The sequence below is a fragment of the Diplotaxodon limnothrissa genome, linkage group LG16 (assembly GCF_057381915.1).
Source record: "Diplotaxodon limnothrissa isolate DT_005_m linkage group LG16, D_limnothrissa_male_GT1.1, whole genome shotgun sequence".
Classification (NCBI taxonomy): Eukaryota; Metazoa; Chordata; class Actinopteri; order Cichliformes; family Cichlidae; genus Diplotaxodon; species Diplotaxodon limnothrissa.
The window spans coordinates 23471178-23498654 of record NC_140611.1 but is presented as its reverse complement, the minus strand read 5'-3'; the positions used below and the strand labels follow the sequence as shown (position 1 = coordinate 23498654).

Sequence of the window (27477 nt, the reverse complement as noted above, 5' to 3'; positions counted from 1 at the left end):
GATCTTTCAAACGCCACTATACTTACACGCTCCTAGCTAACGTGACGCTTACAGCATTACGTGGCTCGTCTGTCAGTTTGAACCGTGTTTTTGGATGGTTGTGACCTTTTCTGGTTGAATCCTTCCTAACAAATTAAGATGAGCAAATGGAAATCTAAATTTTGGCTCTTTAAAAAAAAGTCAAATGTGCACTAATGACTGTCAGTGTTTGTTACTGCACAACAAGCAATCACCAAGGGTGATATTAGATATTACACTTACACAAAATAACAAAAAAATAAAAGTAGTGATCCTCTCTGAGAGATTATGATGCAAAATTAATTAAAAAATCTTGACTTCACTATTGTTAATCTGTGGTATTGCTCAGAAGTGCAAGATTACCTTTTCTGTTGAAATCTGCTCACTTTTAGTCTCTATAGAGTGAATGTGGACAAACATTACATTTGAACCTTTTGTTTTCAGAAATTTCAGGAACATAGTTTTTTTATTATTTATAATTCTTTGAACTTCATCCTTTGTTCTGGGTTCAGCTTTGAAGATGCTACTTCAAATGAGTAAATTCATATTTTTAAAGCATGTTTATACCTCATTTCTATACTTCAGGTTGAAAAGGGGACCTTTTTAAGCTGCTCTTTGAGTTGAACTTTTTAGATCTATTATCTATAGTTCTGCTTTTACTCCGAGCATTCGACTCCAACGATGAGCTTTTTCTCATTGCAATTGTTTGAAATATTTATGAAATATAGAGTTTTTGCACAAAGGTAAAAACCAAACTTAACAGTAAGTGAAATGTAATTGTAAAAATGAATAGAAAAAAATGGATGAAAACAATATTCCCATGTTGAATTTACACCACAGTGTCCTATTTCACCATGTTTGATGTCCAAAACTGTAAATAATTGTAAATAATAATTTCATGATGTGTTGGTCTGCTCTATTATCAGTTTAAACAGCATCATTCTTAGTTTTGAAGTATTTGTAAAATTACTGATCTGCTTTAAGCAAAAGTTCATGAATTTAGTCATGGAAATAAAACAGTCATTCATTTGGATAAAGGGTTGAATCAAAAACTGTGGGCTGACTAATCCATTGTGCTTGCTGACTTAATGACAAACTGTGAAGGATAATTTGATTTGCATATCTTATTTGGTCTTTCTAATTGATGCTTTGCACATTATGCTGTCAGAATCAGCTCAAGTACAAGTGTGGATGTTATTTTCCAAACTGCTTGTGAGTCCTAATACGGACTCTGTGTTAAAAACTTGAACCAGTACATTCTCCCTTCCTAAAGATACTTTCACACAACCATCATCAGGGTTCACAGAAAATGGACTTAAAAGAGAAAACATCCAGTGAGCAGCTATTCTCTGGGTTAAAATAGCTTGGTGATGTCACAGGTCAAAGGCGAATTGATAAAATGCTTACAGCTGTTATAACACTTGCCAGCAACACTTGTTACAACCAACGTATGCAGAACATCATCTCTGAAAGCAGAACACATTGAAAATTAGAAAATTAGAAAAAACATTACTGCTACAACATTTGGATAGTTTGATCACAATTTGTTGTAAACAACATGAAAGGTGGTTCATGTTCACTTTGTGGTGTAATTGCTGTGAATAGTGTAGTGCTGTATGCGCCCCTGAGTGCCAATCAAGCATCTTTTTTTTTTCAATGCAATTCAGTTTTATTTATACAGCACCAAATCACAACAGTCGCATCAATGCACTTTATATTGTAAAGTAGACCCTACAATAATACATACAGAGAAAAACCAAAGAATGTCTTTCCCACTGTGAGCAAGCACTTTGGCAACAGTGGGAAGGAAAAACTCAATTTTAACAAGAAGAAATTTCCAGCAACGGATGTATCGCCAGATATGTTATTTATTTCTTTATTTCTTTATTTATTTTTGCCTGTCCTGTTTGGCTCTTTTGCCATCAGAATTATTGTCTAAAGGCAAAGAAAAATGTCCAACAGATTTACTTTACCAACCCAGCCTTGCCGTATTGGTCTATTTGAGTCGCCTTTTATTGTTTATTTTATTTTAACCTGCTAAATACGGGACAGACTTGACTGGGGAAAAGAAAGAGAGGAATCAATCAAGCATCATTTAAAGGCCAAAGCCTACCTGAGTATTGTTAGTGTCCATGTTGTCATGGTTGAAAGATTTCTGGATCCAAGTTACCTACCAAAGTTAAGGACTTTAATTATAATAAATGATCAAAAAGGCTGAATCGAAGTTGGCTCTAAATTCAGTCTTAGGAATAAGGTAATGTCTGAGAGGCACAGTTAGACTGGGCAGGTATGGCTGAGTAGGGCTACTGCGAGTTTGGTGAGTTTGATGAGTCTGGCAGACCACAGAGCAGCAGATGCTGTTGCTATTTTATTGAGAAATAAATATTTGAATTAGCATTTCAGAGGAGCAATCCCGGCACATTTAGACATCTTAATAAACGAGCCTCATAAAATGTCAGAAATGACTTTTGCGCCAAATCTACTTATCAAAGTAATTGTAGTATAGCTGCAGTTTGAACCAGTCTAGCTGATCTGCGAGCTGATTTGATGCTCTAATAATCTTCTAATCTGGATGAAAGCAATAAAGGCCAGTGAGTGAATAATCAGACTGATTCATTTCAGTTAAGCAGCAGTTTGACATTTCAGGAAGTACGCCTCGACGAGATTGTTGCCTCTCTAATGTCTGGCTTATAAATGCTAATTTTCTCCAGAAGATACCGACTAGATTGTTTTATGTTGTGTTTTTATACATTAAAAATATAACTGTCTAACTATTTGTTTAACTTGTTACAAAGAAATAAGAAATGTCCGTTTTGAATGTTCCCTTTGCAGTATGGTAAACGAATCTGCATGAAGCTTTACTATTTCTTAAAAGAGCGTAAACATGAGAGTATGGATTTTTAGAAGCAAAACCACAACTAACTGTTATTACTATTTGATGCATTTATAAAAAAGAAAAAAATACATTTATTAAATAAAAGAAAATGATATACATTTTGAACTAATTTTCTCATCCGAGACTTTTTTGAAAAAACGAATATGTTTTTTTTTCATTTAATATACCATCAAACCAGAAGAAACTGAGTGAAGAATGATGATAAAAAATGACATCCGAGTGAGAAACTTCTTTTTTAATGACTTAAAAGATTTTATTATTACATGCCTGATGTTTTAAAATAAAACAAAGACAGTTTTTATACAGGCAAAAGGTTAGACAGTCCTGAAAACATGGCAGGTTACAGTGAGCTGGTATTAAAACAATTCCCTGCAGAAAATATCGTGTTGTGTATCACAAGAGTCAAAGACGTCATTACGAATAAAATAGAAACTGATTGCTTTTTACACACCTGACAGTGGTCCTAATCCCCCTCGAAAACAACGCTCCCATCCCATCTGCTGCATTCAGTCCCTCAGGGAGCATGGCTTTACTGGCTCAGAGGGATTGAGTTCATTTGTTCATGCGTGCCTCAGTTTAATCCTAAATCCTTTAATTGTCAGCCAAGATTGATAGAATTGCCGGACTCTGACTGAATCACTGCTTTTGCATTGATTAATTTAAAATTAAATATCTTGTTTTGCATGTTCACAGCAGGCACATTATCAAAATCGGAGCTTGGAGAGCTTATATCTTTTAGTATCTTGGTGAGCAACAAGTCAAGTTACAACCTGAGGCCACTGAGGTATATCTAAAAGGCTTGAGGGAAAAGGTTGTGTGCCACTGAGGGCTTGCTTAAGTGATTAACTGACTTCAGAGTGCAGAATTGAGTTTAAAGCATGACCTCTGAGTACGCTGCCATCAGAGGAACAAAGGGCTCTAGAGTTCTTGCCTTCATTCAGTCTCCACTGACCAGAAGATAGGATGGTGGGGAAAATTGGTCTGGCACTAAGTGGTCCTCAATCAGTTTTTTATTGACCTATTACGCAGTGGCTGCAGCACATAATCAGTTTTTGTTTGTCTTTCACCCCATATTAATCTTGAGTTGTCAATCTACTTGGCAAATTCCTATTAAGAAAATATAATTTTAACAATCAGCTGTGTTGGAGTGATGTATTTATGTATGCAGATCTCGTTATTTGATTGACAAAGTTTAAAATACGATAACAAATGCACACTCACTCAATGCTTTATTATTTGTACCTTTTTAGTACCAGTTCAACCCAATTCTGTCTTCAGATATGCTTTAGTTTTTTGTGGAACAACAAAGAAACATTCCTCAGAGATTTTCAGATATGCAGATTCTTCAGCTGCATGTCCATGATGAGAATCTACCACATCCCAAAGGTGCTCTATTGAAGCTCCGCTGACTATGGAGGTGACTCGCATACAGTGAAATCATTGTCATATTCAAAAATAAAGCCTGAGTTAATCTGAATTTTGTGGCACATTAACCTGGTGCAAGCAGCCATCAGAAGGTATACACTGTGTATGGACCTGGTGTGGTCTTCTGCTGTACTTTCAGAGATGTTCTTCTGCATACATTGCATGTTAAAAATGGTTATTTGAATTACTGCTGCCTTCCTATCAGTTCAAAGCAGAACTGTTGCTCACTGAATCTTTTCTCTTTTTAGACTATTATCTTTAAAGTCTAGAGGTGGTTGTGTGGGAAAATCCCATCAGATCAGCAGTTTCTGGAGTTTCAGCCCGTCTTCCGACAACAATCACGGCATGTGCAAAGTTCCTTAAATCCCCTTTCTTCCCCAAATGCTCAGATCGTACTTTAGCCGGTCACCTTGACCATGTCTACATGCCTAAATGCATCAAGCTACTGCTGTGTGACTGGCTAAGTGTACGTTATTAAAAGGTAGTTGTCTGTACCATCTAACTATACTTTACTTCCAAAGCTGGCTGAACACAATTTGTACAGTAATATGCTGCTAGGAAAACAGTGTTAGTTTAAAAATCACAGAAATAATTTGGAATTAAATGGTATTCTATGCATCTTTTTAGTGTTTTTTATTCCTGAATTTGAAAAAAAAACCTGTCTCGCTGGTTACTGTTGGAGTGTCCTATTAGTGCTCCAGTGTCATAAACATTGCATTTGTAAGTGCACGGGTGCAGTATGATGTTCATTATGTAATATCTGTGCTGCCTCAGGACACAATTATGGTACGAGGGAAGTATACTTGTATTGTCTTGCTGTGCTTGTTCTGTGGCTCTCTGCAGTTGGAACAGCATTAATGGACATGTACTTAGTGGCAAAAAGAAATATGCAATATACAAGAGGTATTTGTATGTGGTTTTCCCCTATTTTTAATAATTATGCACTGAACCGTTCTTACATTTGCATGTTAGGACTAATAAGAATGAAATATCATCAGACACCCGAAACCCTCATTGACTTTTTATTTTTTCCACACAGCCTAGAGACAAGTGATGACAGTGGGGGTGATTTCTATTCCTCTTGTCCTGCCTTTGTTAGACAACACATTAATGAGAGGCAGAGATGGGAAATGCTGGAAAAGAGGGAGCTAAAGAACATGGAAAGACATTTAAGAAGTATAGATTTTTGAGTCCTAGAGTAATTCCTGAGACACATTTAAGTATTTTTCCAGTTATTGTGATCTTTTTGCTGCCATAGATCATCAGCCACCTTGATGAGTCAGAAGCAGCTAAATAAAGGCCATCGAGAGTATATTTTAATTTCAGTTTTGGTGTAATAATGATGGATTGACTCCACCTGTATGCATTTATTTGATTCCTATTGATACATATTATATATATATTATACAATTTACTTTACATTAAACATTATTTTATTTACAAGTGTAACTGGTATTTGCTTTTATTTTTATAGAAATATCATCACTGTATGGCTGGACTACTCGCCCCACCCTATGGTGTCATGGAAAGCGGTTGTAACGCAGACAGTAAGTGACCTCGTTTGGACCTAACAACTATATATTTCATTCCTAACTTTGTCAGTTATTATTAGCAGTTACGCCATCATAATCAACAAATGCCTCAAAATCACAGCCTGTCCTGTGATTTTGAAGCGTTCACTGAACATTGCATAAAATGTCATGCTAACATTCAACTGTAAAATGTCGCAGTGCTGATGCTCCGACACGTTTAAACACAGTAGCTTGTACAGATGGTTATAGTCTTAAAAGCTTGTGGATTTGTTTTACTTTCAGCAGCTTTTATGTCACAAATGATAAAACATTTTTGTGGCCGACGGTGTAGAGAGACAGGAAATTTAGAGAAAGGGCGCCTCCGTTTCACTAAATGAAATGGAGCAGGAGTACAGGCAGAAAAAAAGTACTCACTGCTGATGTGCTTCCTAATTGCTCGGCTGTCATGCCGTCCTCAAGTTGATTCAGTTTACTTCAGTGTTAGTATGTTGATTGTCTTCAGAGTTTATCAAGATGAAGAAGAAATTCTTCATTTTACAGTAAATGGCTCCTCTGACTTTATAAATGTTTTTACAAACAACCAATTTTTCTGCTCCTACGAATAAAAAGGATCTTTTATTGTATTTCTTTCTGACTAACTCCATTACTGTTGGAACCTCTGGCATTGTGTCGAGGCTGATACTATTATTTCTGCTTTTCTGTTGCAACCTAACTTGATATTGACTTTGCTCTGCTCAAACAGAGCACTTAACTTGCTTCAAAGTCACGTATCATAAAAATGATGAACGGCAGTCCATAAATCCATAGTCTGCTGGTTTACCAACACTGGGGTCACTGTCTATTGTTATGTATTTTTAATGATGATGGACATATTTGAAAGAAAATGCTTTTTAAAGATTTTCTTGTAAAGAACTCCCAGCCTCAAACTTACAGTCCCTAAAGCTAAGATTTTATTAACTACTGTAGCTTTTAAAAGTGGATGTGCCTTTTTGGTTGCTGCATGCTTTGCTGCAGCAATATAAGAGCTGGGGTTTGAGTATTTTTGCAGCATAGAGTTGAGTACTGAGGGGTTTTACAGCCTGAACTCGATGCACGGATGCAGAAAGACATAAGTCACACAAGCACCGGCGGCTCGAGGCTGAAGCACTCTCCTGTGCAGAGGCTCAGCCGCTTTGTTACTGTCACAGCAAATCAAATGAATTAAACATGTTTTAAACTGTTTTCTTACAGTGCGCTTTTAAATCACTTTGTTATTAACAGGTCAGCATTGTTTCCTTCACTCCAGTCATGCACTCCACCTAAGCATGCATTTGTTTGGCCACTACAATGGAAAATATTTCTGCTCAGAAACAGCATTTTTCTTTCCTGGCAAATGACTAACACTTGGTTTAACTTTCACTTTACTCTACATTCCTGGTTGAATGAACGGACTGATATCACAGCTTTGCAAACAGAATGATGGGCAGATGTGTTAACTTCTGTAAACATGCACAAATTCTATACAAACACATAACATGAAAAATATAATTCATACTAAAACCGTGCAAGGCTGGTACATGTCTTTAATGTTAGCATGAAATGCAATGACCCTCTCTGCTGCTGAAGCTTTCAATAAAATGCAGAAATCCTCCGGGCTGAACCACGTATACAGTAGGTTATATAAGATGTTTGTGCTTTCAGTGTTTTTCACTCTTTTTTGCACTTGTGGTGAGGAGAACTTTGGGGAAATTTATTTTTTTAAGGATTAATATTAAACAGAAACCATGATGTCAACTGTAAAAGCAACTATGTATGGAGTTTTTTCACAAAATGTTAGGATGTAAACATTTTTCCATCCTGTACTAAAAGTGAGTACTTTTATTTTTATTTTTGACAGTTGTTTGCACGCTGGCAGTAGAGCAGATAAAATGTAGAAAGAAATGAAACAACGCGATACAATTTTAGGCATGTAGATATTTTCAAGACATCTTTGAACGTGGTTTGGTTGTTGGTTCTTGACAGGCTGGTTGGAGTATTTCAGAACACAACTTACAGTATTGGTTTACAGAGAATGGTCAGAAGAAGAGCGGGAGTTCTCTTCGTAAATATGCCTTGTTGAAGCCAAAGGTCAGAGAAACATGGCCAGACTACTTCAAGCTGATTTAAAGGCAAGAGTAACTCAATTAACCATGTGTTACAACCAAGGTTTGCAGAAGAGCAACTCTGCATATGTAACACATTGAACACAGAAGCAGATGGGCTGCAGCGGCAGAAGACCACAGTGGTGCCACTCCTGTCAGCTGAGAACAGGAAACTGAAGCTACAGTTTGCACAGTGTCACCAAAACTGGAAAAACACCAAAGATGTCCAGCTGAGAAATCTGCAGCAACTATGTGATGTTATCGTGTCAATGTGAGCCAAAATCAGCACCTTGTTGAATGTATGCCATGAGTAATGAAGGCACTTCTGAAGTCAGGGTGGTCCAACAAAAAGAAATAGTATGAAGAAAGTGTAGTAATGCAGGCCAACATAGTCTGACATTCAAACCACTGACAGTTGTTCTACAGAGTCTATGGAGGAACCTAATTATTCAGCATAAAAAAAATGACCATTGAACAGTCTAAGGAGCTTGGAAAGAAAAGCTTCCGAGAAGCTTCTCGGATGAGAGGAGGTGGAGATGACTGAGAACCTTCACACCACCACTGAATATTCAGGATGCAATTTTTAATTAAAAAATTCTAACAGAACATGTACAGTATATGCAACTTTTTTGTTTTCAAGGATTAGTTGATTTTTGTTATAGTAAATTTGAGTCCCCTGTAAAGCTTCTTGTGTGTGTGTTTTACTTATAACTTTAGCGGACATCTCAGTGATTATAAACTCTTTTTTTCTCTGCAGCTTTGCAGGATCTTTACAGATCCTTCATGACTAACATACATCCTCTGTTTTTCCCCACCAGGACTGCCTGACAAAGAGAACATAAGCAACAACTCGTTTGTTGTCTCCAAACCTCTGAATAAGGTAATTCCTCTGTCTCTATTTAGGATGAAACCTTTTCATTTTATGAGGCCGCAAGAGCATCCTGTACTGTTGCTCACCTCCTCAGTGGGGCACAGAAATAAGTGTGGAATGTGAAGTTTGTTTAAAGTTGCTCTAAATATAAACACAGTACTGGATTTCTCGTCTCCATCCAGAACAGTTCCTGTCCCCTCTCCTGCTGTCATTTCCTGACCACTGAGTTGATAACGCTGCACTACAGCAGATTTATGGAGCTACATGCGTTGTTCACTTATGGAGTTTAGCCACATCACAATCGCTCTCTTACACAAAAAGAGAAACTGAAAGTGTGCATTCTTGTTATGTAACTGACAAAGACAGAATTAATTTACTATAACATATATAAATAAGCCCAGTTTCTTTGGCAACTGAGTGGTCTAATGTCTTGTAAATAAATGATGAGGCTTTAAAGCTTTCACATAAATGCATGACTTGCACTGCTCTCTGAAGCATTCAGAATGCATTTTAAATGTCAAAGTCCTGCAGCCCACCCCATGGCCATCCTCAGCTGGAAAAATCAAAAACAACAACAACAACAACAACAACAACAAAAAAGCACTCCCAGACTGTAATTCACAGTATCTGTGTCCCATTAAAGCAACTGAATGCATCAGTCAAGACTCTGCTAACGGAACGGTATGGAAAGTAAATAAAAAGTAAATAAAAATCAAATTTGAATGCAATAAAATCATAATGTCAGCTGTGAGTCATGCAGTAACAGCGAGGATGAGATCCTGTGGCCCCACAGTGAGAGGAAAAACATCAGACCGGACTTGTCTCTCTGACACATTGTTTCTTCCCCGATGTATTTTATCGCAAATTACTGGACTGTTTTGTTCTTTGGCGAACCTTCAGTTTTACCCACTTTGTGAGATTCAGTGTAATGCCATCAGTAGATCCTGAGTTTCAGTGTCATGCATGAGGCATTTTATTTTACCTCCTCTCATTTTTTTTTTTTTTATGTTTCACTTTATTTTGCAGAAGTCATTCATTCAAAGTCCAGCCAAACCCCACCCTAAATGCTTTTCTCAGGTAGTAAACACAATCACTGCACTCAGTCAGACTCCACAGTGTGCTGAGATTTAACTAAAATTCTACCGTGCAGGTCCCCTCCGAGAAGATCCTCCGTGCAGGGCAGATTCTCCGGAATGCCATCCTCTCCAGGGCGCCTCACATGATCAGAGACAGGAAGTACCATTTGAAGACGTACAGGTTAGTTCAATAAGGAGAGATCATTAGACAGAGATGAACATGATTTATTGATGCAGAGAATTTAGATAGAGGTATTTGGTGGTTAGACTTCAACAGAAGCCCAGCGGTGATAGGGAATAGAGCAGGACCCCCCCGGGTTTAGACGCTGGTGGTGGAGATGATTTAAGATTTAAAGTAGACGTTGTGAATTAGCCTGAAGAAGGCTGGGAGAAAGATGATTGGACTAGACCAGTGATGTCACAAACAGCTTGATGGCATGGGAAAGTGGAAGTGATGTGAAGCTTAGATTTAGCTGGCAACACCTGGGAACAGAAAGATGTGAGACCCCTTATTGAACTTATGCATAAGCTTCATTTGGCACCCCTTTGTTTTTAATGGAAACACTCAAGCAAAGTGTATTCATTAATTTTTTTCTATTTTTATCACTCTCTAAAAGCAAAGAAAGCAGTTGAAGAACATTAAGGATTTATGCCAGTATCCAACATCAAAAGCTGGGATGTGTGGGATGAACTTTGGCCAGTGTCACATGGTTTAGTATGGTGTTTTGCCTGAGTAGAGCTGACAGCTATTGGACTGAGGAGCTTCACCAGGTAATGTCCAGAAGAGATCAGGGTTGTTGTGCAGGTGTGAAAACACTTCATGGTAAAATCTCGAAACTCTAATCTGCATTGTAACCAGAGGGGCACAGATGAAAACCCAGCCAGTGGGTGGCCATCGGTTCTCTTCCGGTACTCGAGCTTCCTCCCACAGTCCCACAGTTATTTTGGTGATTCTAAATAGCCCATAGGTGGGAGAGTGAGTGTGAATAGTTGTTTTTCTCTCTGTGTTAGCCTCGTGATAGACTGCCAACCTGCCTCTCCCCTCAGTAACAGCTAGGATAGGCTCCACTACATGTTCTGGAGCTTATTTTGGACTGACAGGTGCAAAAAGGGCAGTAAACACACTTTTTGCTTCTACTGCTTTAGAGTAAATGGCAGCCAGGTAGATTTATCTGGTGAGAGCTAAAAGGTGAGTAAATATCATTAGTGGATTCAAAGAAATGATAATGTTGAACTGTGTTTGCCTGATGTGTAAATGTAAAGGTTCACCACGTCTTAGTGTTGCATTTATAGTTTGTTGTCAATCATCAGTTATATTTATTTTAAGAAATCTTCATAATTTTGTTTGTTATGAAGACATTAAATGTATTCACATAATATTCAATTTTATTTACCACATCTATCAGTACAAGCTGTAGACAGCGGCTGAATATAAAAGCTCTTTTATAGCAAAGCCCTGTTTGCACTTCAAGAGAATAAAATATAACAGCAGAAAATCATGAAAAAGGAAATCAGTTCATAAAACACAGAACAAACAGAAAATCAAAGTGATCTTTCGTACCTGCTCAGCCATGTAGGAGCTCATATAGGCATTTGTCTTTCCTAGGCGGTGTTGTGTGGGGACAGAACTGGTTGACTGGCAATTGCAGCAGAGCTCATGTGTCCACTCTCGCGTTCAGGCTGTAGGCATGTGGCAGGTGCTGCTGGAAGAAGGTGTTCTCAACCACGGTGAGGCTCTGCGTGATGTGTGTCTGCACGTGTGCAGCGCGCGACCCAGTGATTTGAAATTGAATGCCCGCTGTCTGCGCTGTGTTTCTGTGATGCAGTGGACCAGGAGCTGAGCTTCCAGGACAAGTACCTTTTTTATCGCTTTCTGGACGATGAACAGGAGGATGCCAGTTTCCCCACTGAAGACGAAAGAAGGGAGAGCCAAGAGGCGCTACAGGATACCTTGCTGCTTCTCTCGCAGATCGGGCCTGATGCCCATCTGAGGATGATCCTGAGGAAACCGTAAGAATCTGAAGCAGAAATCAGTAAAGGAATAAAAAGGGTGATTGTTTCATGACTTCTTTCATCCTCTGTCTTTTAGTCCATCTGAAAGGACAGCAGATGATTTGGAGATCATTTATGAGGAGTTGCTTCATATTAAGGCCTTGTCACACCTCTCCACCACTGTGAGTACAGTTTACCTGCATTATGTGACCATATTATTCCTTCTCTTAATGCACAGATTGAAATTGCATCTTTCTCCTGGTGAAAAACATCATATCTGGCTCATTAGGCCTTTTGGTCCCATTTGAGTGGTGAGAGTGAAGAAAAATGATGCAAAGATGAAAACTTGCGTATTAAACACTCATTCACTGATCCTGTCCAAGAACACTTTGACATACACGCTGGATAAGCAAGGCATTAAGTATGTACTGCATAGCTTCAGGGGATTATTCTACAACTAAAATCATCCGTTTGTCTTGCTGCTCGGATTCAGCCAAACCAAAAAACAAGATATGTGATGTGGGACTGCTGTGCGTTTCACTCACATTCAGTTTTAAAGAAATCTTTCAAACACCTGTGCTGCATTGAATAGCTGGAATATTAAGCTTTGCACACATACAGCATGCCTTTACTTTTATTTTGGCTGCTTTCTCTTAATGTTGATCCTCCTGATCTTCCTCTGCAGGTGAAGAGAGAGCTGGCCGGAGTGCTGATCTTTGAGTCCCATGCAAAGGCAGGAACAGTATGTAAGTAATCTGATAAAAATAGTAATGTGTAATAGATGCATTGTTAATGCTGATTAATGATTGAATTTGCTCAGCACACAATCAGTATTAATTCAACAAAGACAGCCTATATGAAATCAAATCTTCTCTCCCTTAGTGTTCAATCAGGGTGAGGAGGGCACATCCTGGTACATCATTTTAAAGGGCTCAGTCAATGTTGTCATCTATGGAAAAGTAGGTATTTTCCTCTTGTGAAATCATGTTAGTTCTAGAGACATCAAACTGATTATACTGCTTTGACCGGGACGTTGATTCATCACCCAGTAACTGATCAGTATGCCGTCCTGGACAGGGTGTTGTTTGCACTCTTCATGAAGGAGACGACTTTGGGAAGCTGGCGCTTGTCAACGACGCCCCCCGCGCCGCCTCCATTGTCCTGCGAGAGGACAACTGTCATTTCCTGAGAGTCGACAAGGAGGACTTTAACAGGATTTTGAGGGTTAGTGTCTGTTTAAACTCATCTCATTAACAATGAAAAAGCACCAACACCCTCTGTTGGCAAAAATGTAGTAATGCATCCATAAAAGTTATTTAATGCATCTTTTGTGATCGTATGCCAGTCCCTTGCACCCACTAGCTCAATCATCCCACTAAATATGAAATATGTTGATAATGACCTCTTTTACTGATTTGAGGTTAATTAGGTGTGGATGTAAACTAACATCTGGGAGCTCTGACACGTCATAGATTTCCTGCTTGAAATAGAAAATAGAAGCAGAGATTTTTGTTCTAGATTAACTACGTAGTGATGGTCTGCAGATCTAAATGTGTTGAAATTACACATGTAGTGACTGATGGAGTGACATCACATGTTTTTTTTAACATATTTTATTAAAGTTGTTAAACGTGTATGATTGATTTACAGAATATCATATTAGGTCTGCATTTGCTTCTTTGGACCACATTAAGTGTGTTAAACATGCTATTAAAAATGCTTAAACAAACAATTAAAAAATTGTACTGAAATTTAGTATTACAGATAGTTTATGCATGCTTATTGCATGGCTCAAAATAGTGCAATGATGGTTCTGAATATTAAATAAATAAAATAGGGAATGAATAATAAGAATAATAATAAGAAAAAAATTAATTAAAAAGCATATATTTATAGTAAAATATCCAAATATGTATAAAAATTGTAAATATCATATAATAACTGATACTTTACATTTCTAAAGAATAACATTTTCACGAAGCTGCTTATGTACTGGCAAACACGTCACTACTGTTTAACACTGTTTAAATGTGACCTCTGGCAGGTGACCTGGGTCGATCAGGTCACATGACTTTATAAACTGAAACAACATTTTCATAGGTCAGTGGTCTCCATAGTAAATGCATTACTGTGTTTGTGTTTATTTGTATGAAGGATGTGGAAGCCAACACTGTGCGACTGAAGGAGCACGGTCAGGACGTTCTGGTGTTAGAGAAGAGCCTCAGCAGCAGTCGAACATCTGTCCAGGGATCCTCTTCCTCTCATTACAAGTAAATATGCCCACCACTAATGCATGTATAGTACAGAGCTGCACTTTCTGGCAGTTGTCTGTTAAACTTGTATCCTTAACTGTTTTCATGTTACAATATAAATTAAGTTGCTGCTTTTATTTAACAGCAAAGAAAAATTGATACTTAAAAATATTTAAAATTGTTTCAGCCATCCTTTTTCTTTGAAGTAATAAGTATGAGCTTTAAAAAAATATATTTGTCCAATCACATGACTATCCCAGGTTGCTGCAGGAGTGATCCTTTCATGGTCACTTTTGAACTTGTGATTACATTTGTGAACAATAGGAAAAATGCTGGACGCTAACAGTCAGTGTGACCAGCAGATAACATGCAGGCAGCACACACACAGCAATCCTGTGAGCTGCAGCCAACGAGCATTATCTTAATAGAGGCATCTGTCACTGCAGCACAGTTGCTAGAGAGACATATTAATGGTTATGATGGCCTTGCTCCTAGGGGGAAAAGAAGACCTGGCAAGTCACAATTACTTGTTTAGGGTCGCCCTCTAATCAACTCCACTCCTCAAACGTAAGAGTGTCAAGACTGTGTTCTCCCCCATGAGTGGGGAAGACATGGCGTTGCTTGTGTAGCTCCCTCTTGCCATGCTGTTATCAAGTAATGAAAACAACCGAGGCTGGATTGTGTTGATTCTCCTTCACGTAGAAGATGCCCCCTCATTTTTTTTTCTCCCCTCGGCTTTTCTCGTGGCACTTAGCCCAGACTCCCCTTCATCTTCAGCTGGCCAAGAACACTGATTGTAAATAGGATTGTTATCAAATGAAGCAATCACAGACACACGTTGAAGGAACAGTCGAGGGCCATAGCTGTGTCATCAAGCATTAAGAGCCAGTGTTTCTTGATTAGTGAAGGGTGTGTTTTATTCTGTTTTCCTGCAGATACAACGTAATGTCTGGGACGCCGGAGAAGATTTTGGAGCACCTCCTTGAAATGATGCGATTGGATTCTCAATTCACAGAGTCAGGTACTGCTCACCATGACACATCCCATGTGTCGAATTAGTGCCATCTAACACGGCCTGTCAATACGATGATCATTTATTGTGGAGAGTTGTCACCTATGCAACATTCTCCTCCGCCCTCGCCGGCTCTGTTTCTCTCCTCTGTCCTCTGCCGACTGTTCTGCACTGACCCGTTTGTTCTTGCCTATAATTAGCCACACATCACAGGGCTGATCTAATTACTCTCGCTTGCGTGGATACATATGGTTTTCATTCGTCGGCAGAGGTGACACAGACGGGGCCGCGAGGATCAAGGCCCGATGCTACTCTTTGATGCTCTCTTTCGCTGGCTACACAGGTGTTTGACATAAGCGTCTTTCTTTTTTTGTTACAGACTCAGCCTTAGATGACTTTGTGCTCATGCACTGTGTCTTCATACCCAACACTCAGCTGTGTCCGGTGTTGATGTCCCAATATCCTTTCAGCATTATGTTCCCTAATTTTTTTTTTATGTTCTTTACCATTCCTGTGAACCTGAAAACATAGAGCTCACTGGTTTGCTGCAGCTACATTGTTTCAATCTTTAACTGCTGTGCAGCTACCATGCCCAGGCCTCGCAGGGATCTGAACAGGAGAAGCTGGACTACACGCTTAATAACAAGCGCAGGGTGATCCGGCTGGTGATGCACTGGGCTGCCGTAAATGGGGATCACCTGCAGGAAGAGGATGTCTCAGGGTTGTTTCTGGAGGTCAGCCTAAACATATATGAAGGTTGTTCTAACCTCTGATATAGGTACAGAATAGTCACAACAGCAGAACCGTCTGCAGCTCTGACCAAGACTTGTTCCAGTGTTTCAGATGTGTTCCTAATCAGTTTGCTTTACTTAAAAACAATTAATTGTTAATCATCTTCTTAGATTTTTTGATTCTTGATAATGATAAGATTTTGAAATGTTTTAATAAAGCGAAGGCGCCACACCACTAACCATAACTGATAAATTGATAGAAAATCAGATTTATGTCTGAGTGCATGATGTTCAAATCCAAGAATATCCACAGCTATAATGCTGACAGCCACTCTTTTGTTTCATGGTTGATATTAATTATTTACAACCGTAAACACATACCTTTGCAGTTATCCAAGGTGTTTGCACCTTCTGCTAAGTTTAATTGCACTCTCTCCTCACTATAAATAAACAGACACATGTCAGAAAATCAAAATCACTGAAACTGCAATTTTAAATGTGCATTTATTATAGATGTGAGCATTAGAATATACATATATATATATATAAACTCTTATTAAATGAAAGGACTTATGATTCTTGATGATATGCTAACTTAATGTGGTGTGGTGCTTGAGAAAAACTCTTTGTAATTGTATGTTAAAATGAGTTTTAATTAGTTCTTCTGAATCATTGTTTTGCTCAGAGCTTGCTGTGTTTTTCAGGAGTTTTTCATGGCAGTATCTAATGATGCCAAAGCCTTTCCTGCCCTCAGGGATCAACTAACAGAACTGGAAAGAATTGTAAAACGCAAGTAAGTCAGAGCTTTGTTTTTTTGTTTTTAGGTTTTGATATGGATGAAAGGTGCTGTATGTGGTTAGTGTTGAGAATTTAAAGGAGAAAGGCTCTTTAGATAACGATCAAACTTAACTAAAGAGTCATTAACTGTTTTTTTAAATATTTTTATTTTATTCTTCAGTGCTGAAGATGCCAGATCCTCACAGAAAAAGGTATAAGACCGACTCTTTCTGTTCCAAATTAAAGTTCGTGTTTTTTCAAACGTCTGTGAACCTAAACTGTGAACCTAAAATTCCCACACAGCACAAAGTCCTGCTGCGGCATTTCAGTGTGGGAGAGGAGAAGCTTCAGAAACGTCAGCCCATCAGGAGTAACGATGAAAGTGAGTTGTGGATGAACATCCACTCTCCGGTTTCATAAACATGGATAGCTGGGCTGCTGACTGTCACATTCAGCTATCTATTTGGAACTCTTTATCATGCAGTGATAGCGATAGTCAGTATTTTGAAATAGCGACAGAGGTTCGCTACTCATAAACTCAAAGGATGTTTTCTGTTAAAGCATGATGATTTGGTACCGCTTGTTCTTCAAGTCATCTCTCCAATCTCCAAAAGACACACTGAAAATTGTTGTTCTTGGTTTGGTTTTTGTTCTTTGTACTGATTTAAATAATTTGTTTAGGGGCAGTTCAGTGGTGCAGTGATTAGCGCTGTCACCTCGCTCAGCTGGAGCCTTTCTGTGCAGAATATGCATGTGTGGGTGCTCCAGTTTCCTCCCACAGTCCAAAGAGATGCTTGTTAGGTTAATTGGTGACTTTAAATTAGTTGTGAGGATGAGGATGCGAGAGGTTGTGGGTGTCTCTCTCTCTATCTCTGTGGTAGCTGTGCTAATTTGGATAAATGTTTTGGTCTCTTTAAGGCCATTTAGTGTATTATAGTGACATCTTGCCTTTTTCTCTTCCTTGCTACTTTACCATGCCATCATTCCTTCTTGTTTACAGTCTTATTTTTGTTCTAATTCATTCCTTCAGTCCTGTTCAAAGTCTACTGCTGTGACCACACCTACACCACAATCCGGGTCCCTGTAGCCGCTTCAGTTAGGGAGGTTATCGGTGCTGTGGCTGACAAGCTGGGGTCAGCGGAGGACCTGCTCCTGGTCGGCCTCAGTTCGGCAGGAGGTGAGAGCAACGGCAGTTACTTGTCAAATGATTGGAGATGACAAAAGGTAGAGCTAAAGCCGGGTGATGTATTAATTCTTTCTGGGTGATGTGTGACCTTTTGCGGTGAGTTTGGTGACGGTAATAGGCTGCTTTAGTAGGGGCTAAAGAATGGCCTTGAAGTGGCCCAAGAAATAACCTGAGCTCAGTTTTCCTCATTACATTCAGCAGAAAGCTGTTGGTTCAAGTGGCTGCTCTTTATTGTACTGATATTTGTGTCCGCCAGAAAGTACTAATGCAGCTCTGCCTTCCTCTGAACTTGACCTGGACTTTCCTTACCAGTGGCAAGTCAACAAAGCTGAGGCTGCTCTTATTTGGAGTGGATTATCACAAGGCTCATAAAGAGCATCCAGAAGGTTTTCTGGATCCTAAAATCGATATATTTATTTTTATAGTCACAAATGTACACATAGTTATCCGCAATGAAAAAGCAAAGCAGGTTTTGAAGTTATTCTCCGGTGCCTGTGCAACTGTGTCGGATCCACTGATAAAAAAGAAAAGATACAAAAGGACAACTGTGTTAGAAGGAAAAAATAAAACTATGAGGTAGAGATAGAGATGTCATCAAGGAACAGATCAAGCAAAGGACACAAGAAAATTATGCTGCATTGAAAGTACCCATGAGTGCAACATCCTCTATTATTCCTAAATGCTGGATTTAAAAAAATAATTCCCAACAATGTGTGGATGAAACTAGGCATCATGTCATTAATACCATCTCTGCAGTCAGAAACAGTGCTGTGGGGTTGTTTTCCTGCAGGGCATTGAGACTGGTCGGTATCAAGTAAACTTTTTTCCAGGCTACTCAGGATCTCAGGCTGGTAAAAGAACAATACCAAAGAAAAGCTCCCTTGGTCTCATTTATAAACTGTGCCTGCTAAAAAATTCTCTTCCCCACGCATAAAATTATATCTATAAAGGATGAATTTTGGAATAAATCAGACTTTTTTTGAAAGTGAGCCAAGCCATATGTGAAATGGAGATTTTAAAAAGCATGCGGGACTTATCATAAAAGAAAGCAGACTATTCTTAGCAAACCTAGCTATATTAAAATGAACTATTTATTATTCACAAACCTCACTGCAAATTTACTATCTAATTGTATCAGTCCTTTCATTAATGTTAATAATATTTGTAGCCAGTGTTGGTGCTAAAATCACTGGAGCTTTGCATAATGATCTGCTTTTTTTCTGTGAACCGATGTGCTTTTGTGCTTCTTTTTGTTTGTAGTCTGACTGTTTATTTTTACCTCTGCCAGAGTCCTTTGGTATGAACTTCCCAGCTCAACCTGCATTACTTTTTTATTCTTCAGTAGCCTTTCTTCTCTTTGTTAGGTACTGACACCAAAGACACCTTTTTTGTTTTGTTTTCTCCGTGTCTCTGGTTAGGCAAAATGCACATCTTCCCCTGTTTAGTAAATGGATGAAGATGAGAAAAAAAAATAAGAGGTACATGTGGTCAATTTTAGGTTGACACTTATAGAAGTCTTTGTGTTAGAGCAGCTTCATAAATCTAATGAAAAGAATGTGTATGCACTTTTCGTCCTTTTTGCATACACAAAGTTGGTAGTCATGAATTTGAATGATTATTGTGCGTCTGATCTGTAAACTTAAACCCAACAGTGCATCTGGTGAGACCTGAAAGCAGCACTAATGATCTACAATCAGGCTGGTTGAGTTTGAATATTTCTGCCAAGAAAAATCTGGGCATGACTTTCAAAGAAAGACAGCCAGGTTTATGGGATCAGGTCTGTTAAGTTTGTAGGAACAAGTCTGCAGGCTATTGCTGCTGCTAGAGTGTTTAAAGGTGTTTTAACCAAGTAAGCTAGCAAATATGATGTTAGTCTTTTATTGGTAATGCATTTGGATAACACTTCATGAAATATTGTGTCTAGATATATATAAATAAATAAGCACAATTTATCTGAATTTCAGGGCCAGGAGCACACCTCATACATACACCTTCCAGTTCTTTGTCTGTTTGTAATATAGAGAGGGCCGGTACTACAAGCTGTTCTCGTTTCCATGCTTCCCCTTTTCAGTTCATTCACCTCTCATAAGAACATGCTTACAGTTCTGTCTGAGGCCTTCCCCAAACCGCAGCCTGAATTCATGCTCATGCCATCTGTTCCAAAAGTTTCGAAGCATGACTTCAATTCAAATTAGTAGTGCCAATTCGCAACAATAGTTATACTGTAAGGTAAAGCCTCTAGAATATTAGAAAGAAGACCGCTACTATGAACAAGCATTTGGCAACAGTGGGAAAGAAAAACGTCCTTTTAACAGCAAGAGACCTCTAGCAGATGCAGCCTCAGGGAGGGGCAGCCATTTATTATGACCAGATGAAGGTGAGAGGAAAAACAGGAGAGTAGAGGGATTCAGGACGAATGCACACTAGAAGACAGCCATAAATTAATAATTACTAATTTTGGCTTGAACCTCTAAATTGTGGTCTATAAATATGGATGGTCAAGGGTCCAAATGTATGCAGTGTTTTCTATCAAATACACTACAGCAAAACTAAAGCTTTAATCACCTGGATATATATATTTTTAAAAAAAAGCATATGCAGACAAAGACAGGTTATTCTGGTTGTTTGATACTACACACAGCAGTAAATATCTAATGTCAGCATGGTAACATGTTTGCAAAGAAAATACTATTTGATTTCTGAAGTTTATACATGCCAATTAATTCTGATGGTATTAATTCTTTCATTATTTGGACAAATGTTTAAAAAAGAATTGGAGGAAATGTTTTGGGATCACATAAGGTGTGATCCTCATGCTAAAAATAGAAAAAAGTAACAACTAAATAGGGCACTGAGCACCTGCATGCCTATTCTAAAATCTTTTGGCAAGCCATCTAATGGTTATTATTTTTCAGTCTGAGTGAAAACGGTAGACAAATGGATGTTTTCCATTCATTTTTTTAACCTTTGTGTGTTGTGGTCTTCCTTTTGCAGAGAAAACCATCTTTAAGCCCAGTGATATGTCGGTGTTCTCCACACTCAGCATTAATGGACGGCTGTTTGTGTGTCGGAGGGACCAGTTGGATTCTTTGGTGTGTTACAAATTACATTTACATGAGAAACTCGCATATTAACATGTAGTTCAGCTGCAGCTCCAACCCCAGCTGTACACTATATCAATATCACCCAACACGTCATGTGTATGAACTCATCTACACTCCCAACCAGTTGGCTTTAAACACTTCATCAAATTGATAGAAATGACAGTTAGTTTAGTTCAGCTTTCAGTCTCTGTTTTATAAATGTAATGTGTTTTTCATGCTTTGGAGACCACTTTACCTGAGCAGGAGGGTCCCTCTACAGGATCACTGGCCAGCTTTGAGTTAATGAGCTCTAAGGACGTGGCTTACCACATGACTTCCTATGACTGGGAACTTTTCCACTGTGTACATGAGGTATTCAACAGCAACTGAGTCTGATTAGAAGAGCTGAATATATATCTTCTTTTATTTATTGGTATGAAATATTCAGTTACTTCACTTGCTTATTTTACATGAAAATCAGTTGTTTTTCTTCTGCATCTTGCAGCTTGAACTCATCTATCACACATTTGGGAGACAATATGTGAAGAAAACCACTGTGAACCTGGACCTGTTCCTGAGGAGGTTCAATGAAATTCAGTTTTGGGTGATCACTGAGATGTGTTTGTGTCCTCAGCTGAGCAAGCGAGTACAGCTTCTTAAGAAGTTTATCAAGATCGCTGCCCAGTATGTGGATTTCATGTTCTAGTTCAGTTTGTAGTTTGGTTTATTTGCCACACTAATTTCATGTTTCCTGTTAAAGCTGCAAGGAGTACAGAAATCTGAATGCCTTCTTTGCTATCATTATGGGCCTAAGTAACCCGGCTGTTTGCAGACTGAGTCAGACATGGGAGGTGTGTATTTGTGCATTGTCCGTCTTTGGAAAACTATTAATTACTTAACTGCAAGGAAACTTTTGTCTGGTGTTTTTGTTCGCAGAAACTTCCCAGTAAATTCAAGAAGTTTTATGTGGAATTTGAAAACTTGATGGTAAGCTCCAAAGTAAAAAATTTAAGATGAGCCACCTGATCAGAGTAAAATATGAGGTTAGTGTCCAGACTGTGATTGATCCACAGCATGACTGTCTCCACAGGATCCGTCCAGGAACCACAGGGCGTACCGGCTAACAGTAGCCAAACTGGAACCTCCCATCATTCCTTTCATGCCCCTGTTGATCAAAGGTTAGGCCAATTTATTGGGTGACAGTTTATCATTTTGGCCTGTAGACCACAATTGTTTCGCTGCTGAATTGCTTCAACAGCTTTAACACTTTCCAATTGGTCCTTTTTTTTCTAGACATGACATTTACTCATGAGGGCAACAAAACATTTATCGACAGTTTGGTCAATTTTGAGAAAATGGTGAGGCTCTGCTGCGCATCTGTGAATCTTTTTTTTTTTTTGTTCTTCTCAGCTAATTGGCGATATTTGCTGCTGATCATTGCTCTTTGTCTTGCAGCGGATGATAGCTAACACAGTGAAAATAGTGAGATACTGTAGAAGCCAGAGATTCAGTAAGTTTCAAATGTTTTCTTTTTTTTTTTTTTTTTTGTACTAATTTCACATATGTCGCACTTAAGACAACAAAAGGACACTTTATAAAATTAAACATAAAAATAAATAACCAAAATATATCTTGGAAACACAATATCAAAAAACTGTATGATGAAGAAACAACAATAAAAGACTTTATGTCCTGTTAATTTGATGTCTTTTAGATACATCTTAGAATAAATCTGCAAGCTGGAATAGAACTAACAGAAGAGGCCGTTCTTCTAGAAAGCACATTGGGAGAAATTCTGACAACGACTAGCTTCCCATAATTTTAATTTCTTATTTCCAAAATAAAAAATAAAGTAATATTCTCACAATAGGTCGAGAAAAGTACCTGTTTTGACTGACTGACAGCAAGCTGTAATATTGATCTTTTGAAGTTTAGTTGGAGTATATTATTGGTATCTCTGAACCTTTAACATCTATATTCAATCATTTATCCAGCAGTTTCCTATTAATCCCTTTATATTGATTGCCCGTACAGCTTAGATATACTCAATCAGCACAAATATTTTATTAAAAAGCACAAATATTTTAGGTTCCTATATGATGAACTTACAAATTCTTCTTGCATTTTTTTCCTGACACTGCCCATCTTTTCAATTAAATCAGGTCCAGAGTTACCACTGCCAAGCAAGAACCACCCTGACGTTTGGACTTATATTCGTCAGCTTAACGTGATCGATAACCAAAGGATGCTTACTCAGCTCTCTCATGGACTTGAGCCCCGCAGGTCTTGAAATCCACTCAGGGACAGAAACATTACACGAAGACGCTACTCCATGACGTGATGTGCGCTCGCTTGGGATGAGTTTACTTAGTACAGGATTGAGGACCTGATGTTGTATCAGATAATGAGATGTTGTTTCAGAAGCCTGCCTTGTTAAGCTTTTTCTTACAGTAATTAGTGATATTTTAGCAGTAGTTGTTGGCGGGTGACGTACCTCCTCGTATCATTGTCGTACAGATATCACAACAAACAGCATGAAGAAATGAATGATGTTTGGAGGGATCTCATTCATCAAACTGTGTAAGATTTTAGATGTAAACGCTATATGATGCTGACGCTTACAGGTCTCAGTATTCCTGATATTCAGCTGTTTCGTATATTTTGTATCAGACAATATTTATATATATTTACGTTTTTAAGACTCTTGTGTTGTAAATTGTATACAGATATTTATTTTGACAAGCATGCAGAGGATTATGATTGTTTTACGTTTTTATTCATGTGAGCACATTTCTCTTTAAAGCCTGAGATATCATAAGTGTCTGAAAACCTTTTTGTGCGCTCTAAATAATAAAAAACCTTTAGATGTATTTGTTCAACTTTATATTTATTATCTAGTATAAAGACAGTTTGGTCAGTATAGTGTCAGTGTATAACATGGAAATCAACCAAGACAACTCATGAAACGTTTTCTTACATCTTATTGAATTAGAGCAGCAGAGCAGCAGCAGAACAGGTCAGCTGATCACAGTCTGTACATTATGAAAATCTACTGGAGCACAGAATAGAAATGACTGTGAGCTGTTCAAATCATTGTCGATATCTACGGAGGAGGTCAGGAGAGTGAGTGAGTGTCTGCAGCCATTTGTAAAACATGGTGGAAGCGCTGCAATAATTTGGAGCTTCATTTCAGCCAGTGGTGTTGGACCTCTTGTCAGAAATAATGGAAATATGAACACAAATGTACCATCAGATTTTGATCCACCATGCAATACCATCTGGACACCTCTGACTGGCTTCATTTTTCAGCATGACAATCATCCCAAAAGGCCTACGCAGTAAAAAAAACCCCAAACAAAACAAAATCCAAAAGAGACATGGATAACAAAACAATGGAGTATTATCACTCATGGACTGGCCTCCCCAGACCCCGAACCTTAACATCACTGAAGCAACATGGGATCTTAACAGACAACAGAACAAAAGTCAGCCAACATCCAAAGACGAGCTTTGAATGGCCATCAAGACATGTCCATATTCCCGAAGACTACCTAAAGAAATTACAAGATGTTTACCTAAGAGAGTTCAGGCTGTGTTGAAGAATAAAGGTGGTCATACCAGATATTGACTTTCAAGCTAATTTGAATGGTATAAAGAAATAAAACAAAAATATAAAGAAATGGGAGACTGACAGACTGCTTTCTATCTTGTAAATCAGGTTCTGCTTTAAGAAATAGTAATTTATTAGTGCTGCTAAACTTCTAGTGTATATTTGTTTAGTTAAGAGTTGGTTTAAATGACTTTTTTCTGAAAGCTTAAGCTGAAAATATTTGGGGCAGCAAGAAGGAATTAAATGTAAATTAATTCTTATCTCAGGTTTAGCTTTGAGTGATTTGGCGTGTCTGATCAAACATTAATCATCATCACTTCCATTCATTTCTAGAAGTGCATTAAACATTTTTTATTGTTGACTTATACTGTTGACCTGTGAATTGTGTCAACAGTGAAGCAGATGGTTGCTTTATATTTTCCATTCGCCACTACATGAGGAAAGAATGAGTCATTGACAGCTTTTAAGTTTGCAGAAATGTATTACCTAGATTTAATATGCGATGAATAGAGAATCAGTGAATCTGATATCTCACAGTGTTTCTGACGTCACAGTGGAGACTGGAGAAGTACTCATATTCTTCCTCCTGGAGCAGGGGTGTCGAACTCCAGGCCTTGGGGGCTGGTGTCCTGCATGTTTTAGATCTCACCCTGGGTTAACACACCTGAATCAAATGATTCATTCATTTTTAGGCCTCTGGAGAACTTCAAGACATGTTGAGGAGGTCATTTAGCCATTTAAATCAGCTGTGTTGGATCAAGGACACATCTAAAACCTGCAGGACACCGGCCCTCGAGGCCTAGACTTTGACACCCCTGTCCTAAAGCATGTTGTAAATGTACAGTTAAATTTATAAGCTGTATTATTGTTATTAGTGAGGAAGCTCTGATGCTGCTCTGATGTAGCTGGCCAAAGGTTTCCTGATGGTAAACACTTATAGACAGTTGGGGTACATGTGTACGCAATAAATCACAACCTTGAACTCATCTGATATTTTGTTTATAAAGTCTCGATGTGGAGCAACATTAGTTCTTGTGGAGTCAAAAGTAAATTGAAGTGAATGAAAAATTGTTTTATATAAATTGTACTTTATTCTTAAATGCTTTATTAAGATGAAAAATACTTTTGAAGGGTTTTTGAGTGATATATTTCTGTATTAGTTCATATAGATAGTACAGTACATTTGAATGATTCCTTTGCTTTACGTGGTCTTATTGATTAAGAAATCCACATTGTCATGAGTTTACATGGATTAAATGAGTGGTTGGTGATCTTATTGATTTCCCACCAAGCTTCCTGAGTTGCTGAAATGATGAAGGTCTTACAGCAATTATGTTTTTTGATAGATTGGGACATGAGTATAGGTCTTTAATAGAGAGAAATGCACAGAATGACTTTTCGATTTTAAGTCAAGGATCTTGTTGCATATCTGAATATATCAATTTTATTACGTCGTGTCATCACCCAAAAAAAACCAACAAAAAAACAATCTGACAATCCAATGAAAAGATTTAACACTGCAGACTGATCTAAGCTTTTGCACATATACAAATACATCTGAAAACATCTGTGATGAACAACTGCATAGTGCAGTTAATCCAAGATAACATTATGCATAGATCACATATTAACAATTGTAGAATGTACCTCGTGGGCTTCAAGGATACAAATGTTCCCAAATTTCTAGTAAATTTCCACTTTCCAGATTTCTGAGTCACAGCTTTGCACTGCGCTCACCTTTTTGCCTTCTATCAGTCATCTTCACCTATAATAACAACCTAACCAAAGGGACAACCCCATTAACCCCACCTAGGCTGACCAGGAGGTTTCATTTCAGAACCTGGTTGCTGTGAGAAGTCACACACCTCATCAACCCTTAACTTTCTTGACAGTGGCAATGCAGAAGTCTTTGGGTGTAGCCTGGGTTTAATTGCTAATTGTGTATACCTGAAAAGGTGTTGACAAAGACATTTCTTAGACTTGATTTGGACTGTCAATGCCTTTTAGAGCATTTAGAGTGGTCTCATCCAGATAATGTCTTTTTCAGGGAAACCCTTCCATATTTCAGTGAGACAATGCTAAACTACACACTTTTATTACAACAGCATGGCTTCATTTTAGAAGAATGTGGTTGCTGAACTGGCCTACAAGACCTTTCTACAACTCTAAACATTTGGCAAAGAAGACCCAGAGCAATTAAGCAGCTAGAATCTTATATAAGGCAAGAAAGGGACATTCCTCTCGCAGAAGTCCAGCTGATCGCTCTTTTCAGATGTTCATAGGCTATTGTCCTGATGCATGCTCAATCATCCAGGTAAGTAAATCCCAAAAGGTTGATTCTGTTCATCTGGACGTAGTGTTTTCAATGGGAGAAAGGTTTCGTCACTCATCTAAGTTCATAGGCTATTGTTATACAAAGAGGACATACTGTGCATTATTAAGCACGACCCTGTCCAAACCTTTTTGAAATGTGTTGCTGCCTAGAAATGGCCTTACTTTTTCCCGAAAATTGTAATTTTCTAATTAGAAACATGTATGATTATATGATTTCTATTATTCTATTGTGTATAAAATATCAGTTTCTGAAACTGCAAATCATCACATTATTTTTTATTTACACTTTACACGTTTAAAAAAGAAATTGCGGTTTTAAAAGACATTTTAAAACATTTTTACAGAATCAAATTAATTACAACTATTTTGTTTTTAGTGTACCACTGAGCTGCCCAGTAAGAGCTTGTTAATGAGAAAGAAATAACTGTAATATCCATCACCACGCACAATGTAGGCGTTCGTGCTCGTGTCCAGCAGGGGGAGCTGTTGCCATCAGTATCAAAAGCTGGATGCTGTCCAGTTCAGCTGGCTGAAAGTTGTGCAACCAGTGAAACCACACTGG

The 27477-nt window shown here is 38.2% G+C and overlaps 1 protein-coding gene across 4 annotated transcripts in view; it reads left to right on the top strand.

The window, feature by feature from the left end:
• Positions 1-23261, top strand: part of rapgef4a (Rap guanine nucleotide exchange factor 4a) — a 35492-nt gene extending 12231 nt beyond the window's left edge. For 2 of the 4 annotated variants that reach the window (XM_085373763.1, XM_085373765.1), the window contains 27 exons: positions 5814-5886; positions 8810-8871; positions 9889-9939; positions 10013-10119; positions 11545-11666; positions 11765-11948; positions 12028-12112; positions 12616-12676; positions 12813-12889; positions 13008-13154; positions 14085-14200; positions 15118-15203; positions 15574-15652; positions 15778-15928; positions 16630-16718; positions 16884-16914; positions 17006-17084; positions 17733-17879; positions 20883-20980; positions 21218-21343; positions 21477-21655; positions 21732-21822; positions 21908-21958; positions 22062-22149; positions 22265-22329; positions 22427-22481; positions 23134-23261. In XM_085373763.1, coding sequence (XP_085229889.1) covers positions 5814-5886; positions 8810-8871; positions 9889-9939; positions 10013-10119; positions 11545-11666; positions 11765-11948; positions 12028-12112; positions 12616-12676; positions 12813-12889; positions 13008-13154; positions 14085-14200; positions 15118-15203; positions 15574-15652; positions 15778-15928; positions 16630-16718; positions 16884-16914; positions 17006-17084; positions 17733-17879; positions 20883-20980; positions 21218-21343; positions 21477-21655; positions 21732-21822; positions 21908-21958; positions 22062-22149; positions 22265-22329; positions 22427-22481; positions 23134-23261 — 2628 coding nt within the window. The remainder of the gene's footprint in view (positions 1-5813; positions 5887-8809; positions 8872-9888; positions 9940-10012; positions 10120-11544; positions 11667-11764; positions 11949-12027; positions 12113-12615; positions 12677-12812; positions 12890-13007; positions 13155-14084; positions 14201-15117; positions 15204-15573; positions 15653-15777; positions 15929-16629; positions 16719-16883; positions 16915-17005; positions 17085-17732; positions 17880-20882; positions 20981-21217; positions 21344-21476; positions 21656-21731; positions 21823-21907; positions 21959-22061; positions 22150-22264; positions 22330-22426; positions 22482-23133) is intronic. The other 2 variants (XM_085373764.1, XM_085373766.1) reach the window with 2 other exon arrangements.
• Positions 23262-27477: the final 4216 nt, after the last annotated feature.